The sequence below is a fragment of the Salmo trutta genome, chromosome 12 (assembly GCF_901001165.1).
Source record: "Salmo trutta chromosome 12, fSalTru1.1, whole genome shotgun sequence".
In the NCBI taxonomy this organism is placed as follows: domain Eukaryota; kingdom Metazoa; phylum Chordata; class Actinopteri; order Salmoniformes; family Salmonidae; genus Salmo; species Salmo trutta.
In genome coordinates this window covers 9,947,631-9,962,123 of record NC_042968.1, presented here as the reverse complement: position 1 = coordinate 9,962,123, position 14,493 = coordinate 9,947,631, and the positions used below count along the sequence as shown (strand labels likewise).

At 41.4% G+C, this 14,493-nt stretch overlaps 1 protein-coding gene across 1 annotated transcript; it reads left to right on the top strand.

Annotated features, from left to right (window-relative positions):
* Positions 1-1,337: 1,337 nt before the first annotated feature.
* LOC115202911 (cadherin-5) lies at positions 1,338-14,032 on the top strand. Its single transcript, XM_029767078.1, has 12 exons — positions 1,338-1,854; positions 4,652-4,873; positions 5,022-5,301; positions 5,398-5,514; positions 5,674-5,841; positions 6,024-6,202; positions 6,614-6,864; positions 6,971-7,104; positions 7,252-7,361; positions 7,463-7,565; positions 8,733-8,975; positions 11,162-14,032. Exons 2-12 carry the CDS (start codon positions 4,652-4,654, stop codon positions 11,650-11,652), a joined length of 2,298 nt encoding a protein of 765 aa, XP_029622938.1. The 5' UTR covers positions 1,338-1,854; the 3' UTR covers positions 11,653-14,032.
* The last annotated feature ends 461 nt before the right edge of the window (positions 14,033-14,493 follow it).

Below are 14,493 nucleotides of genomic sequence, written 5' to 3'. Positions count from 1 at the left end.
CTCCACTCTCTAAGGGGCTATACAGCGTACTGCTGGCCCAAAGCAAATGAACCATGACAAGAACCCTGCTATTTTTAAAGAGCACACTTCACAAGGCATTGACTCTCCTTCACTAGCTGTGATGAACATCAAGGATCACATACCAAGTACTGGACAGGGTTAAACACTGCCTCGACGGTCAAGACAGTCAGTGCGACACAAGCAATAGCTGACCGCTTGAAACAAAAATGACTGCCAAAATGGAAAATGAGAAGAGCTTCCAGTAATATCATTAGGTCAAGGCACCGCTACATTCCACTGAGTGTCCTCTGAATCCTACAGAGTGACTTTTAGTACATTTCCCAGACACCCCTTTTAAGGACGGTTATGAAGAGTATCTGAGTCTCTACATAAGGCTACATGGAAAATCAAGCTTCCTTTCCAAGAACCACCCCTGGTCTGCAAAATGAAGCGTCTCAGTCACACAGCACACCTCTCACTCTGTCACATGCAAGGCCAGTTCAGATCGATGTAAAGTAACACATAGTGTAACATAGTTATAATATGCATGATTAAATATCTACTGCTCTGAGAAGTATGAATATCTGTAATTATGTCTACGGTCTGCATGGCATTTGGGGGGATTTCATTTATTCATTTTGAATTCTTTATTCTTGAGGCTGTGTCTTAAGCACAGTTCCTCTCAAGGGAACCCTGTAGACTCCCATGACTATAGCTAATATCTAAACAGCTAAATAGCTATGTGCATAATATCATATCTCTCTCTTTAAGTGCACAGCTCTGTATAGTACATATCTACAGAAGAAGCAGATCCCCTCCCTCGCACCAATTACAGCTAGAACCATGACCCCTGCTGTGACAAAGGATGGTGACAAATCTCTCTCTCTCTCTCTCTCTCTCTCTCTCTCTCTCTCTCTCTCTCTCTCTCTCTCTCTCTCTCTCTCTCTCTCTCTGCCCTAAGGTATTATCTTAGTTCTTCTGTCAAATAGGCTTGCCCTCTCTTTAAGACTAATCTCACTAAACTGACTGCCTCCCTTCAGATCTACAGGGTGTGTTGCTGAGGGGCTTTGATAAAAAAAAAACAGCCATACAGCTCCAGTCCAATTCCCCAAATTACTAATGATGCTCAAGGGACAAGCGAGAGAGTACTGGAGAAAGCCCACTCATCTCACTTACCAGCTTAGACAAGATCTCCGAGGCAGATACGCCGCCGTAGCCCTGCAAAAATGTAATGCCACCATGTGGGAAATCTCATGGGATTAACGTCTGTAACGCGTTTAGCATAATCTTTGTCCCATAGGTACGAATAATGAATCTCGTCGCTTTCTCTCCTTCTTTTTGTGTTTTTATCACGGAGGCGAGAGCAGAAATGTAATGCTTCTCACGCCGCTCTGCCCCTCCACGCGCCACAGTCTGCCTGCCTCTTAACATGTGGCTGGTGCTCTCACCGCCTCCTCCAGTCACTTCAGCAGCGACGTGAGGCGCTGTGATACGCGCATCGCATGCCTCCCTCTCCCCCCTCAGCCCAGGCTCTGCTGTTCAGGCTGCAATTAGGAGCTGCTGTTTGTTCTATCTGATTCTCTGTGTCACTCTCCACATCAGGGGCCACAGAGCAGACTCCAACAAGAGGAGAGGAGAGGGACTATAACAGGAAACGTGACCAGGGGAACTGGGCTGATCTCTGTGGCCACTGGGCTGGCCTGGAAGTCCTGAGTGCGCCCCTTTGAGAAGAGAATCAGACAGGTCCACAGCCAACAGCTAGCAATACTACTGCTCTTACACCTAGGATCTACCTGTGACTTATGCGCATTTGACGAGCTAAAAAGGAAGAGATCTGAAAATAATTCATCTCTGGTAAGTCATTCCAGTCATTTATACTGTATGAATAGGTTTGTTTCTATTGTAAGTTTGGTTACGAATAACTCATTACATTTTATAATTTGTGTGGCTCCGTACAAAATGTATGATTTAAATAGCACACCGATACAGTATGGTGTATCTCGTTGCGTCTCAAACTGATATAACCTCTTACCACAATGGACAACAGCGACTGATTTGATAACATTAGCCCTGAGCGCCAGGCTGAACCCTCGAGACAATTTGATACCAGATTGATTATGTTGATGTGCGCTACGCTTATACTCTGTAGCCACGAGGGAGAAATGCATCTGAAGAAAGCCTGAAACCATCTGTGCGTCTCGAGTTACACAATACCGTACAACATATTGAGTCTTGTACTCTGTGATGTAAGTTTAAGGAAACTCATCCTCAGATATCTTTTTCCTTTCAAAAGTAGACAAGAAAATAGCATCGTGTTCATTTACCTATACCGGATTTGTGACAACGTTGAATTGTTTCGATACTGTACACAGATAGAGACACGCAGCTGCTCTAGGACTAATTGTCGACGCTTGAAATGATGACAATGAAGCCGAACATACAGCCAAACACTAGGATAGCAGTTCAACTAGTCAAATAACATCTAATGCCACTGAACTAATCCGTTTGGAGAATCTCATGTAAAAGAACGATGGTAAAAGAGCTCAGGGAAGAGGTGTGTGATAGATAGACACTGTCTGTCAGACTCAGAGAACAAGTGCTGCCAGAGAGAGAGCAAGTGAGTCCAGTGTGATGGTGTGCGGGTGAAGCAGGGCTGAGGAGACGGCTCAGCCGTGACAGTTTCCTAGAAGAGTGAGTAGGCAGACAGATTGTTGAAAGCTGCTCTGTGATTAAAGCTGTTTTAATCTACAGTGGGCAAACACACACACCCACACACACATATTGTACGTCACTTAGTTCTACAGTATCATCACAGTATTGAGGCTTGCTTGTTCGTTGATCTTGGATAGTCAGAATTCAACATAATGAGTGCTTGCCTTGATAGTACCAAATATTGCTTATTTTTCCACTTATGTTACAGTACAGTATATGATTAGAGATTGCAGGTGCATCAGGTCAGGTTGTAGGAATATATTCATAAACTGATTAATTGATTTGGATATTCCATATAACTTGTGTGCTACTTGGGATTGGAACACAGCACCAATTGTCTCAGGCATACCAACCAGCCTGTGAACTGCGTGAGTCATAGCCTACTAAGATGAATTCAAGCGGGATTAATGTACAGCATATTTCAAAATACAGTACCGTATTCCTCTTTTTTTTCTACAAGATAAGCTGCCTTATTGAGAACTTCTGAAAAATGTCTAAATGGTCATCAAATCTGACATTTGCATAGACAGCATTTAAAATGACACAGACAGAGAAATGGACTTTCAGTTATCATTCAATGGCATTCAAATGAAAGGTCAATGGACTCGCTTTGAGGAGAACAAGAAGCTGACATTCTGGATAGAAGTTGGCCCATCGTTTCAAACTTTAAATGGGTTTGCTCCATCTGAACTAGGTATAGCTGAGGCCCTGAACGAAATACTTTACCATTGTCCGATAGCATCCTTCCCAAACCAACTCATTTAACACATTGTTTAAAAAATCCCATTGTTGTCTCCTTAACTCTCGCTACTGCTCAAGAAAATTGTCAGAGAAAGAGAGCGCCAGAGAGACTGAGAGAGAGGGAGAGAAAGAGAGAGGGGGGAGAAGACTGGGGGGGGCAGAAATTGAATTGCAGGAAGGGTGTGAGGCCACAGTAGCATTAGCGTAATGATGACCCTTCATTAGAAAGGGGAATGCTATTTTCCCAAGGGCATTGTGTTTAGGCTTCCTCTCCTTGATAAAAGGCCAGACTTCACATCATGACCTCATGTAACAGAACAATCTAAAAACATATATTTTTGACGGAGTGGGACATCCATGATTACGGAGACGGCTACCAACAGTGACGATTGAGGATGTCTATCTCTAAAGTACCTGGAGTTTTTAAAAAGGTCTCTCCTTTACGGGACAAACTTCAGGGCGTGGCAGGAAGGACATCAAATGACGCATAGTTAACACATACAATTAGGAGTAACAAGACAACCATACATTGGAAAGTTTGTTTGACTCTTTATGTTATAGCACAGAGTAAATGTTTTCCAACAAACAATATTTAACTGTTAGCTGAACACAAGATTCAATAAGATATGGAACATCAAAACGTGATGAGATATTTACCTGGTGCCAAGTGCATTACCTCATAGGCCCAGATAAGCCTATTGTCAGTGTGGAGAAGATAAGAGACGTTCTTATCTGTGCTGTATGGGGTTGTAACAAAAGTCATTCGATTATAGTCGTTCTTGGACTTTAGAATATGATATTAAGCTATTTGGGAACATTTACGAACCATAATCCACTTCATCTTAATATCCAATGCTAAGGGCTGGCAACAATAAGAGTGGAATAATCCAGACAAAGTATATTATCTGGGGTGGACTGCTTTAATGCTTAGCTATCCTCTAGGCAACAAAGAAAGCGTCCATTTAAAGAAAGTGTCCATTCAACTTTTCTAGTGGAAAACTCCCAAAAGTGCCAAACCTACCCACCGGGCATGACAACCAAGCTTAATTAAACATACCTAAAATAATAGCTAAGCAATTGAAAGAAGACAAATAATTTTGGAGCCAGATGTGTTGCCTGAGGGGTGAGTGGTCTCAATGGCCCAAATATAATTCTCTGCTATTCCTCTGCTTCTCCCTTCCTTCCTTCCTTCCTTCAGATGATGAAACAGTCTGCATGGAGGCAGATGACTGGGCCAGAGATGTGGATGGGTCTCTTTGCCTTGGCCCTGACCCTCAGTCTAACCATGGCTGAACATATGGACCAGAGGGAAGCACTCCAAACCAGCCCAGTTCTCCACCGGCACAAGAGAGAGTGGTTGTGGAACAACCTTTACGTAGAGGAGGAAAGGCCAACCGACAAACAATACTATCTTGGAAAGGTACGTCGTTGTTTTACCATGTAGCGGAATACGGTACCTCGGAGGCTCTGGTAGAATGCCAGAGAGTTGAATGAGAATATACAGTAACAATATGTCTGATAGATAGGATGTCTTATCTTAACATTGTCTTCTGTTTTTCTATTTGTAGTTAAAGTCAACTAAATCTGGTGACAGGACACACTATGTCATTGAAGGAGATGGTGCCAACACAATCTTCAAAGTGGATGAAAAAGGACACATCTATGTCGCTGAACGATTGGATCGAGAGGTGAAAAGCAAATACCATCTAAGGGCCAAGTTGTTTGATACCAGCAACAACCTGGTGGAGAAAGTGGAAGAGTTTGTGATCCTGGTTACTGACATCAATGACAACGACCCAGTGTTTACTAAATCGTTCAACGCTTCTATCAAAGAGAGATCCAAAAGAGGTACAGGAGGTCAAATCCTAGACACAAGGATGATTATGCTGGATATTAAAAAAGTGCTTTTGCTAAATCACGTCTCTTTATTTCTTCCCTGTGTAGGAACTAAAGTGATAGAAGTCACTGCCACTGATGCAGATGATCCAACGACTGCAAATGGAGAACTTGCTTACACATTATTAGAGGGGGGAGATTTCTTCAATATAGACAGCACAACAGGTAGGAGATGTTCATTCATTTGAACTCACACGGCATAAAGTCCATTGTACAGTATCTACATCTCTTTTCAATATTCTTTCCTAATAACCCAATATTCATTTATTGTTGTGTTGAATCAAAGTCATGAATCAAAGACTAAATGACTGGTCTTCATTTCAGGGATTATCACCACCAAGTATGAGAACCTGGACCGTGAGACCCAGAGTAGCTATGTGGTTGTGGTTCAAGCCCAGGATCTGAGAGGACTTAAACAAGGGGGCACTGCCACCACCTCTGTCACCATCGCAGTCAGCGACATCAATGATAACATAGCCACGTTTACCAAAAGTAAGGGCAAAATAGAACATCCCTGACAGCTATATAGAGCATATTGACAATTATTGGTCTTACAGGAGCTAAACCTAAATATGAATGATTGTTATAAAATTCCTAGCAGCAAATGAGGGATTTTTCCATAATGTTGTCCCTCAGAAGTTTCTCTTACTAACATGCAGTGTCTTTTTCCCTAGGTTCCTATGTATTTAGTGTAAAAGAGGACATGAAGCGGGGACAGAGAATAGACACCATAGTCCTGGAGGACAGAGATGAGATCCAGAATAAAGACCCAATCGTCACCATAGAACCTCCATCTGACATCTTTGAAATGGAGCGCAGTCAGACCAAAGATGGCAACCTCATGCTGAAACAGGTATTTCACTCATCCTAAACTGTTACTTTTGTTTATCACAAAAAAAATGATCCACATTTGTCTCTGTAGTGCGACCAGGTGTAATGCTTTCCTAATGTGTCCTCTACCGTAGATATGAGCATCACAGAGTGATGCATAACACTAAACTATACAGTAGCAGAAACTAAAGAAATAAGACCATGCATTCTTTGAAGCACATATGAAAATGAATGTCCTTGAAAGACTCCTTGAAGGGCATTATTAAGTTCTGAAAATTAAACTACCTAAAGTATTCTGGGGAAAGATCAGTACAGTCTGTACATTATAGATAACGATGTAGGGAACATATATGAGAGGGACACATTTGCTGAAGATTATACGTATAGTCCATGTACTGAGTGTTTTCCTTAACATTCCTTAACTTCTTTTCAGGGACTGGATTATGAAACCAAGAGCAGCTACACGTTCTTTGTGCATGTGAAGGAGAACCACTTGCAGTCCCCTGCGGATAATAAGGACAATCCAGTGATCAAGGCCCAGGTGACCATCCAGGTGCTAGATGTTGATGAGCAGCCAGAATTCAGCAAGAGCATCTACAACTTTAATGTGATAGAGGAAATGATGGTCAATAATATTGGAGTCGTTTCAGCCAGAGATCCTGATAAAGCCAACAAGGCCATAAGGTATTCAACACGTTCACTAATTGACACATGCTACTGAAGCTAGAATGAACGTAAAACTATTTTCTGAGAGGTGATTTCCACAATGTTTCAATGCCCCCCTCTACAGGTATTCCATTGAGGACAAGAACAGTCCCATTGGTATCAACCCCGTAACTGGACAACTTTTCACAGTGAGGAAGCTGGATCGGGAGCTTGTAGCCAATCACATGTTCCAGGTTAAAGCTAAGGAGGAACCAAACGGTACGACATTAGCCATCATCTTTAACTTTATTAATACACGTTTATTGCGTGAAATGTCATTTATGTCCAAAACATTTCTTATCTTAATAACTAGTAGGGTTTAGGTGTTTCCCAATAATAAAATCATGTTTCCCGTCTCCTCTTCAGGACTGGAATCTTTTGTGAACGTCAACATACTGGTCATTGATATCAATGACAACAAACCAGAGCTGTCCATTGAAGAGATATTCGTTTGTGAAAATGATATGGCTGGCATGGTAGGATTTTTTCCAGAGTTCGATGTCATCTAAGCCATCAATCCGTAAACTTTTCTGAAAATTGCATTAAGTCTTTCTTAAAATGTGTTCCCCTCACACAGGTGATTGGGACCATAAGTGCGACAGACAAAGATGATCATTTGCCCGCATTCAGCTTCACATTGGTGAAGCCGAACGGCAACTTTTCAGTCATCGATAACAACGGTGAGAGAGCTGATCATTTCTATGCATGAACATGTGACAAGTGCCACCTTTATTATGTCAGCTTGAGCTGTGCAGGCAGACACATTCTACTAATGCTAAGCTGTTGGTTGGTGTGAGGGGCGGTGAGGTGGGTATAACAGAGACAATGTGGGGGTGAATGGCTGGTTCACATATTGGCTCAGGACAGCACCGTGCTCCCCAGTGGCAGAGGAATCAGCCTGGACAATGTTCCGTTCTAAAGCAATCTGACATCTGAACGTTCTCCATCTAGTCGGGCGAAAACGAGAACAGCAACAAACCGCCGAGAGCCCCTGAAATATTCATGACGTACAAGCTCTTTAAAACCAGCAGCCCTTTACATTACATTACATATTTGGAGAGCAACAGTGACGACCTCAGAGGCACTCTGGCTGGGGAACATTTTCAGCGTAGCACTGGGGTGGCCTGGTCCAGTCTGTGCTGCCTCGTTGGCTGCACTGCATAATGAACTGATGTGACATTTCACCATGTAATGATCAGCCAGGAACACGGAACACTGGGAGTAGGCTGCACATTAGCCCAGTGCAACTAGAGAGAAGGTTATAGCGCCGGAAGACCAGAAGAACAGTGAGAAGTTGTTCTTACTTTAGTGATGACGTGCATGTTAAGGCCATATCTCTAGCTTTGATGTACTGTACGCACTGTAGTACGTCCTTCATAGCTTCTATTTCTGAATGTTTGTATACTGTAATTCTACTTAAATTAGGCCAACCAAATTGAACATATAAAATGAGTATGCCACGTTTCTAGCCACATGTACTGGCACCTAAAGCTAATGGAGATAATCATATCCAATCCACTTGGGACTAACCATGTGGAAAAACCGAATTCCTAGATCTAGTTTCAGAGCACATTCAATTATCCTGCTTTGAGGATTCATACCTACTGAGATTTTAGGGATTTTGTTAGTGCAGAAAAGTTTCCCTTACACATAAACTCTCAGATTCAACAGTCGGCTTATTATGTAGATGCAAAAGTCTACACCTAAGTAAATTGTAGCTAAGAGCATTCCACCATTGGAACCAATGCACTATCTATGAAGACCCATTTAATGTATAAACATGTCCTCCAAATCTAACCATGGCAAACCTCTGATAACTAACATTGTTTTATGTCCCCCTCTCCTAGACAACACATCTAACATAGTCCTGAAACATGGAGGCTTCAGCCTGGAGGACTCCAGGGATTATGTAATAGAGATTGGGATCAGCGATGGAGGCAGGCCTCCCATGAGCAGTATCACCTCTCTGCCTATCAAAGTGTGCAGGTGTGACAACAAGAGGATCCACACCCAGTGCAAAGCAGCCCAACTCAAAATGGGTGTGGGTGTCTACACCCTGATTCCTATACTGTGCATCCTGACTATTCTGGGTGAGTCAATCTCTCCTCTACTGTATCCAGTCCTCTCCATTTTAAAACTTCTTAGGGATTTCCCCCTTTATTTCAATTTCCGCCTAAAATGACATACCCTAATCTAATTGCCTGTAGCTCAGGCCCTGTAGCAAGGATATGCATATTCTTGGTACAATTTGAAAGGAAACACTTTGAAGTTTGTGGAAATGTGAATTGAATGTAGGAGAATATAACACAATAAATCTGGTAGAAGAAAATACTAAGAAAAAAAATAATTATAATTTTCCCCACCATCTTTCAAATGCAACAGAAAGGGCCCACATCTAGCCATCACTTTGGTTGTAATTCCGATGGTGTCCACAAGATGACAGCAGTATATGTGCAAAGTTTCAGACGGATAACTTGAAGTATGAGCACACTACATGATATTTAGTGTGAAGTCACCCAGGTACATTTGGGCAAATCGTGAAGGAGACATTCACATTCACATTACATTTTTCTGCAAGAATATTGTCAAATTTGTATACTTGGACTTGGACTTGGATTTAGCTTTTCCGGTATTAGTAGCCATATTATAAGTTCAACATTTGCAAAACACCCAGTTTTCATAACTTTCCATATTCTTATAATTTTTGTCCAAAAGGGAAAGGCTTGCTGTCGCACAAGGATAGCAGCTACATTTTGCGACAGATACAGGTTTCCCGACACTGCCGTAAAGCTCAGCTCATTGGCTATCTAGCTAGCTTGGTTTGACCCCGATTGGTGCTTAGTTGACAAAGTTACAGTCGAATAAGTGAAAACCCGCCTGTGTCATCGGCGTGCCATTAAGGCGTTCTCTGACCAAATATGGTGTCCTATAGGATATATTACACCCCTAATGATATAGTGGAGTCTGGTTACGTTCTAGGATCTCTGAGGAATAAATACAAATGTGATTTGACTGGTTGAATCAACGTTTAGGGTTAGATTTTTACAGATTCCTTTCTTTGCAAATTGAACGGGTGGAAATACAAAATCGATCGTGCATGCTATATGGACCTTTTTAGGATATGAAAAAGGATTTTATCTAACAAAACAACACTTCATGTTATCTCTGGGACCCTTTGGATGATAAATCAGAGCAGGATTTTAGAATGTAAGTACACATTTCACCTTCAGAGGTGAATTGATCAAACCTATCGCGGTGAAAAAAGTGTTTTGTTGTTAGGAGCTCTCCTCAAACAATAGCATGGCACTTTTTCACAGTAATAGCTACTGTAAAATGGACGGTGCAGTTATATTAACAAGAATTTAAGCTTTCAGCCGATATAAGACACGTATATGTACCGACATTTGTTGTTTTTCTAAAATCTGCGATATTGACATAAGGAGCTGCATGATTTACAACTGTCCCGTTAACGGGACGCCTATCTTAACTGGCATTCTACCACACCACTGCCTTATTAAGACATATTATAAAATAGAGCAATCATCTAAGAAATAAACAACAGAGATCATTAAACAAGGTACTTCAGCTCAAGGTGTTCTTGGGTAAGATCATGAAGTATTTACGACACAAGTAGAAGGATAGGTTTTTATTAACCATAAATGTGAATAATTCCGATGATGGGGCATGGGCAACTAATTTCAATCTTTTGTTTGTTTATTTTTTTGGGACATAGTTGAAGAGTTTTACCTCAGTATCTGATTGGATAAATAACACTCAAGATTGCAGGACAAGCAAAGTAAATAGTGGAAGGAACGGGAAGCATTGAGCTGAATATTCTCTTTGATACTTTCTCTGCTCTGCTGTCTTGGGAGAAAACCATTTGTCATATTAGATGAGCCATGTGCCAGAGATGTTTTGTCAAAAGCTCATATCTGAAGCAGAGAGCAATTGCACTGCTGCAGTAGGCTTCTACAAAAGCAGATATGTGGGAAAAACATGAGAAGAATGGGAAGGCTAATGAGAAGATGATCAGTTATTCAGCTGTCTTGTTAAGACACAGAATGAAGTGGTGATTAACTATTAAACATTGAAGTCATTATCGTATGAATCCCCCAAAAATATACTGGAGACCCATTCGACAAAGTATTTTCTCACACCCGATTTCATTTGCCTCATGAAATATATTTATATTTTCCCGCTTCTATCTTCTTCAGTACTTATTAAAACCCCAAACTGTGTGACATGGATATTAAACATGTTTTCTTCCTCGTTCCAGTCATAGTGATCCTGATCGCTATGAGAAAGCGTCACCAAAAGGACGCCCTGGTCACTCTGGGTAAGAGTGAGATCCACGAGCAGCTAGTGACGTACGACGAGGAGGGTGGTGGGGAGATGGACACCAACGGCTACGACGTGTCCATCCTGACCTCAGCTCGGAATGACGGCAGCATGAGCATGAGGCAAGGCCCCAGCCTTTACGCCATGGTGAAGAAACCACCAACTGCGTGCAAGGGAGACATGGCTGTGATGATCGAGGTGAAGAAAGATGAAGCTGACCATGACAGGGATGGGATTCCCTACGATACCCTGCACATCTACGGCTACGAGGGGCCAGAGTCCCTGGCTGGTAGCCTCAGTTCCCTGGATAGTTCATCCACTGGCTCTAGCCTTGACTATGACTTCTTAAACGACTGGGGCCCTCGCTTCAGAACCCTGGCTGAGCTCTACGGGGTAGATGGGTCTGAGGGAAGTGACTCCCTGTATTGAGCACGCTGAGCCTAAAGACCAGCAGGCAGGACGTCTCTCAGCTCTCTCAACTCTTCCTTTGACTAAAAGCACATCAGGATTAACTTCTTCCACTAATCCGTCCAATCATAGCACACTATGATAGGGTCCACTCAAGCGTGTGGACCCTCAGTAATTCTCTCTTCTTCTCGTTCTTTTTCCTCTTCTTCTACCCCCTGTTCCGCCTCCTCTTACTTAGCCTTTTACCTCTCTTTTCTTTTCTTCTTCTTATTATTATATTATTATTTTAAAGAAATTGTATTTTTATTTCCTTTTCTTTCATTTGATGAGTTATTCGTTTTTATCAGATTACACACACAGAAATCTGTATACCTTCATTTTGATTGATTGTGGGGGTTTTTATGGTTGGTTAAACCAACTGTAGCTATGTAGTGAGAGGTGGGTCCTTCAGTGAGTCATAGTGGCATACTGAGTTGTCTTTCAGACAGAATGACCCTTCTCATCAGCAGCTACTATTGCCCAGGGAGCCCGGCAGGAAGCAATGATAACAGAAGCTCTGAAAGAATTAAAGTCTATTCCCAGTTTATTTGACAGGACTCATCAACACATCAATTGTTGTGGATAAAGCCCAAGTCTCTGAGGTCCTCTGTAACAAAAGTAATACAACCAACTCAGGAAATGTGAAGTAGCTCAATAGTCCTTTGGATGACAACAAAGTTATCTGAATTACTTTAACCTTTTATCCTAGAGCTATTGCTTCAACATACTGCTTCAACATACTCCTTCAACATACTGCTTCAACATACAGCATGTGCTTCTGCTCCATTTGCTGAAACAGCTTAATATAATGAGGGCAATCTACACAAGTTTATCATTATCGCTATTGTCCTTCTTGACTGAAGACATAGCAAAAAGAGAGCAAAGGTTTTCTTCTGTTTTAATTATATTTAGAATGTGGACTGTTTGTTGTATACATTTACATTTTAGTCATTTAGCAGATGCTCTTATCCAGAGCAACTTACAGTAGTGAATACATACATCTCATACATTTCTTTTTTTTTGTACTGGCACCCTGTGGGAATTGAACCCAGAACCCTGCCGTTGCACACACCATGCTCTACCAACTGAGCCACAGCAAGCTTTGCCTACTTGGGACCACTTCTCATAAACCATGGATACAATGTGTGGAAGCCATCTTACCACTTCCTTGTCTGGATCATATACATGGAGAGCTGGACCCCCGTCCTTTTTCAAACACCTTAGTCCGCCCCTACACATTGCCCAAACAAAACACTGGAATCAGCTTCCTGCACATATGTGTGTGAGGAAGCCCTCTTCCTGTCCTGTTATCTTTTAAAGTAAAACAACACATTGTGGCTCGCTTCCTGTTTTCCTGCCTGGGAAAAACCTTTGGAAAGGGACAAATAGATAGAGAACAATGTAAGAGCTATGATGACTTTAACAACATGCAACATTTCATTTCTGTGTCGACCATCTACCAAAGATCAGTATGGTGAAACCTCGGTTTACAATAGTTGCCCCTGGTAAACTGTGCTGCAATGTTATGTCTCCAGGTCTTTCTATATAACATACCTGATCTACTTCGTTCCATGCTATTAATGATCTATTCTATTTCACAAGCTCTTACTGTTAGTGGTGCTCTGTATAATTATCTGTAAACATTATGAACTATTTTTCAATGGCAATAAGTAACTTGGCAATACGGTATTCATGTTATCGAGATTGTGAGTACTGGAAATATAGTTGTCTACACTGTATATAGAAAATGTGCCTGAATATGGACATTGGCCTCACTTCCTTTTGCGTTATTTCAAAATGATTTTACTTGACACTGGTCTTTGTCTGCTGAAAGTGTAACATATGTAGTGTTTTTTAGACTTGTAGTGTAATTGATGTGTAATTGTGCATTGATTGATACTGTTTGTATGTGTGAGTCTACCTGTGTAAATTCACTCCATTGGTTGTCAGTATTGGGCACCAAAATGAGAAGAAAAAACATTCAAATGCATTCCTTTCGTATGCAGCTAGATCATTCTGTAGGGGAGCACTATGTGCCTTGGTTTATGATCATTCTCTCGATGGTGAACACAATATTTTCTATGGTTTGTATCGTGTAAAACAACATTTTTTATTAAGTACCAATTTTGTATGTGTAAAATAAACGTAGCACTCAAATGAGAAGTACAAAAAGTGAGCTTTATTGTTTAAAAAAAATGCAAGAAGGAACAGAGTAATATTATGCTGAATTGAATTTAACTAACTTCATTAGTATAATATAGCTTTGACACTTGCTTTAAGCCATGGTCCGTTCTAAGTTTTGGTTTCTGTGTTTTGATGTAAAATAAAGAACAGTATCGTAATGCCTTTATAGCCATCAAAATTGGCCTCTTGTAATTGTAAAGTCATTATTGTATGAGAGGGTCATCTTCAGGTGAGGCTCAGTCTTCAGATCCAACAGCAGCTACAGTCCCTGAGGTCTAGAAAGTATATGGGAGGACTGGGTGTGTGTGTGAGATTGCAAAGATAACACAGAGACTAGGGGAAATGCCTCAGTGATGTCACGCCTCAAACTCCCGGGACTAAAAGCAAACAGCCAGTAGGGAACTTCCTGAAGCTTCATATGTCCTCACATTTTTTTTTAAATGACCAGGAAATTGTTGGGCCTCTCAGGACCTCTGATATATGGTGAGTGCCACTGTGAATTTGGGCCTTATGAGTCATTGTTTTAATACTGAGAAAGCTATGTGCTGAAAATACTTTGATTCGTTAGGGTATAGAAGAACAGTTGGGATTTGTATCATGGACCGGAAGAAATATTGCATCACATTTTCCAATGTTCAG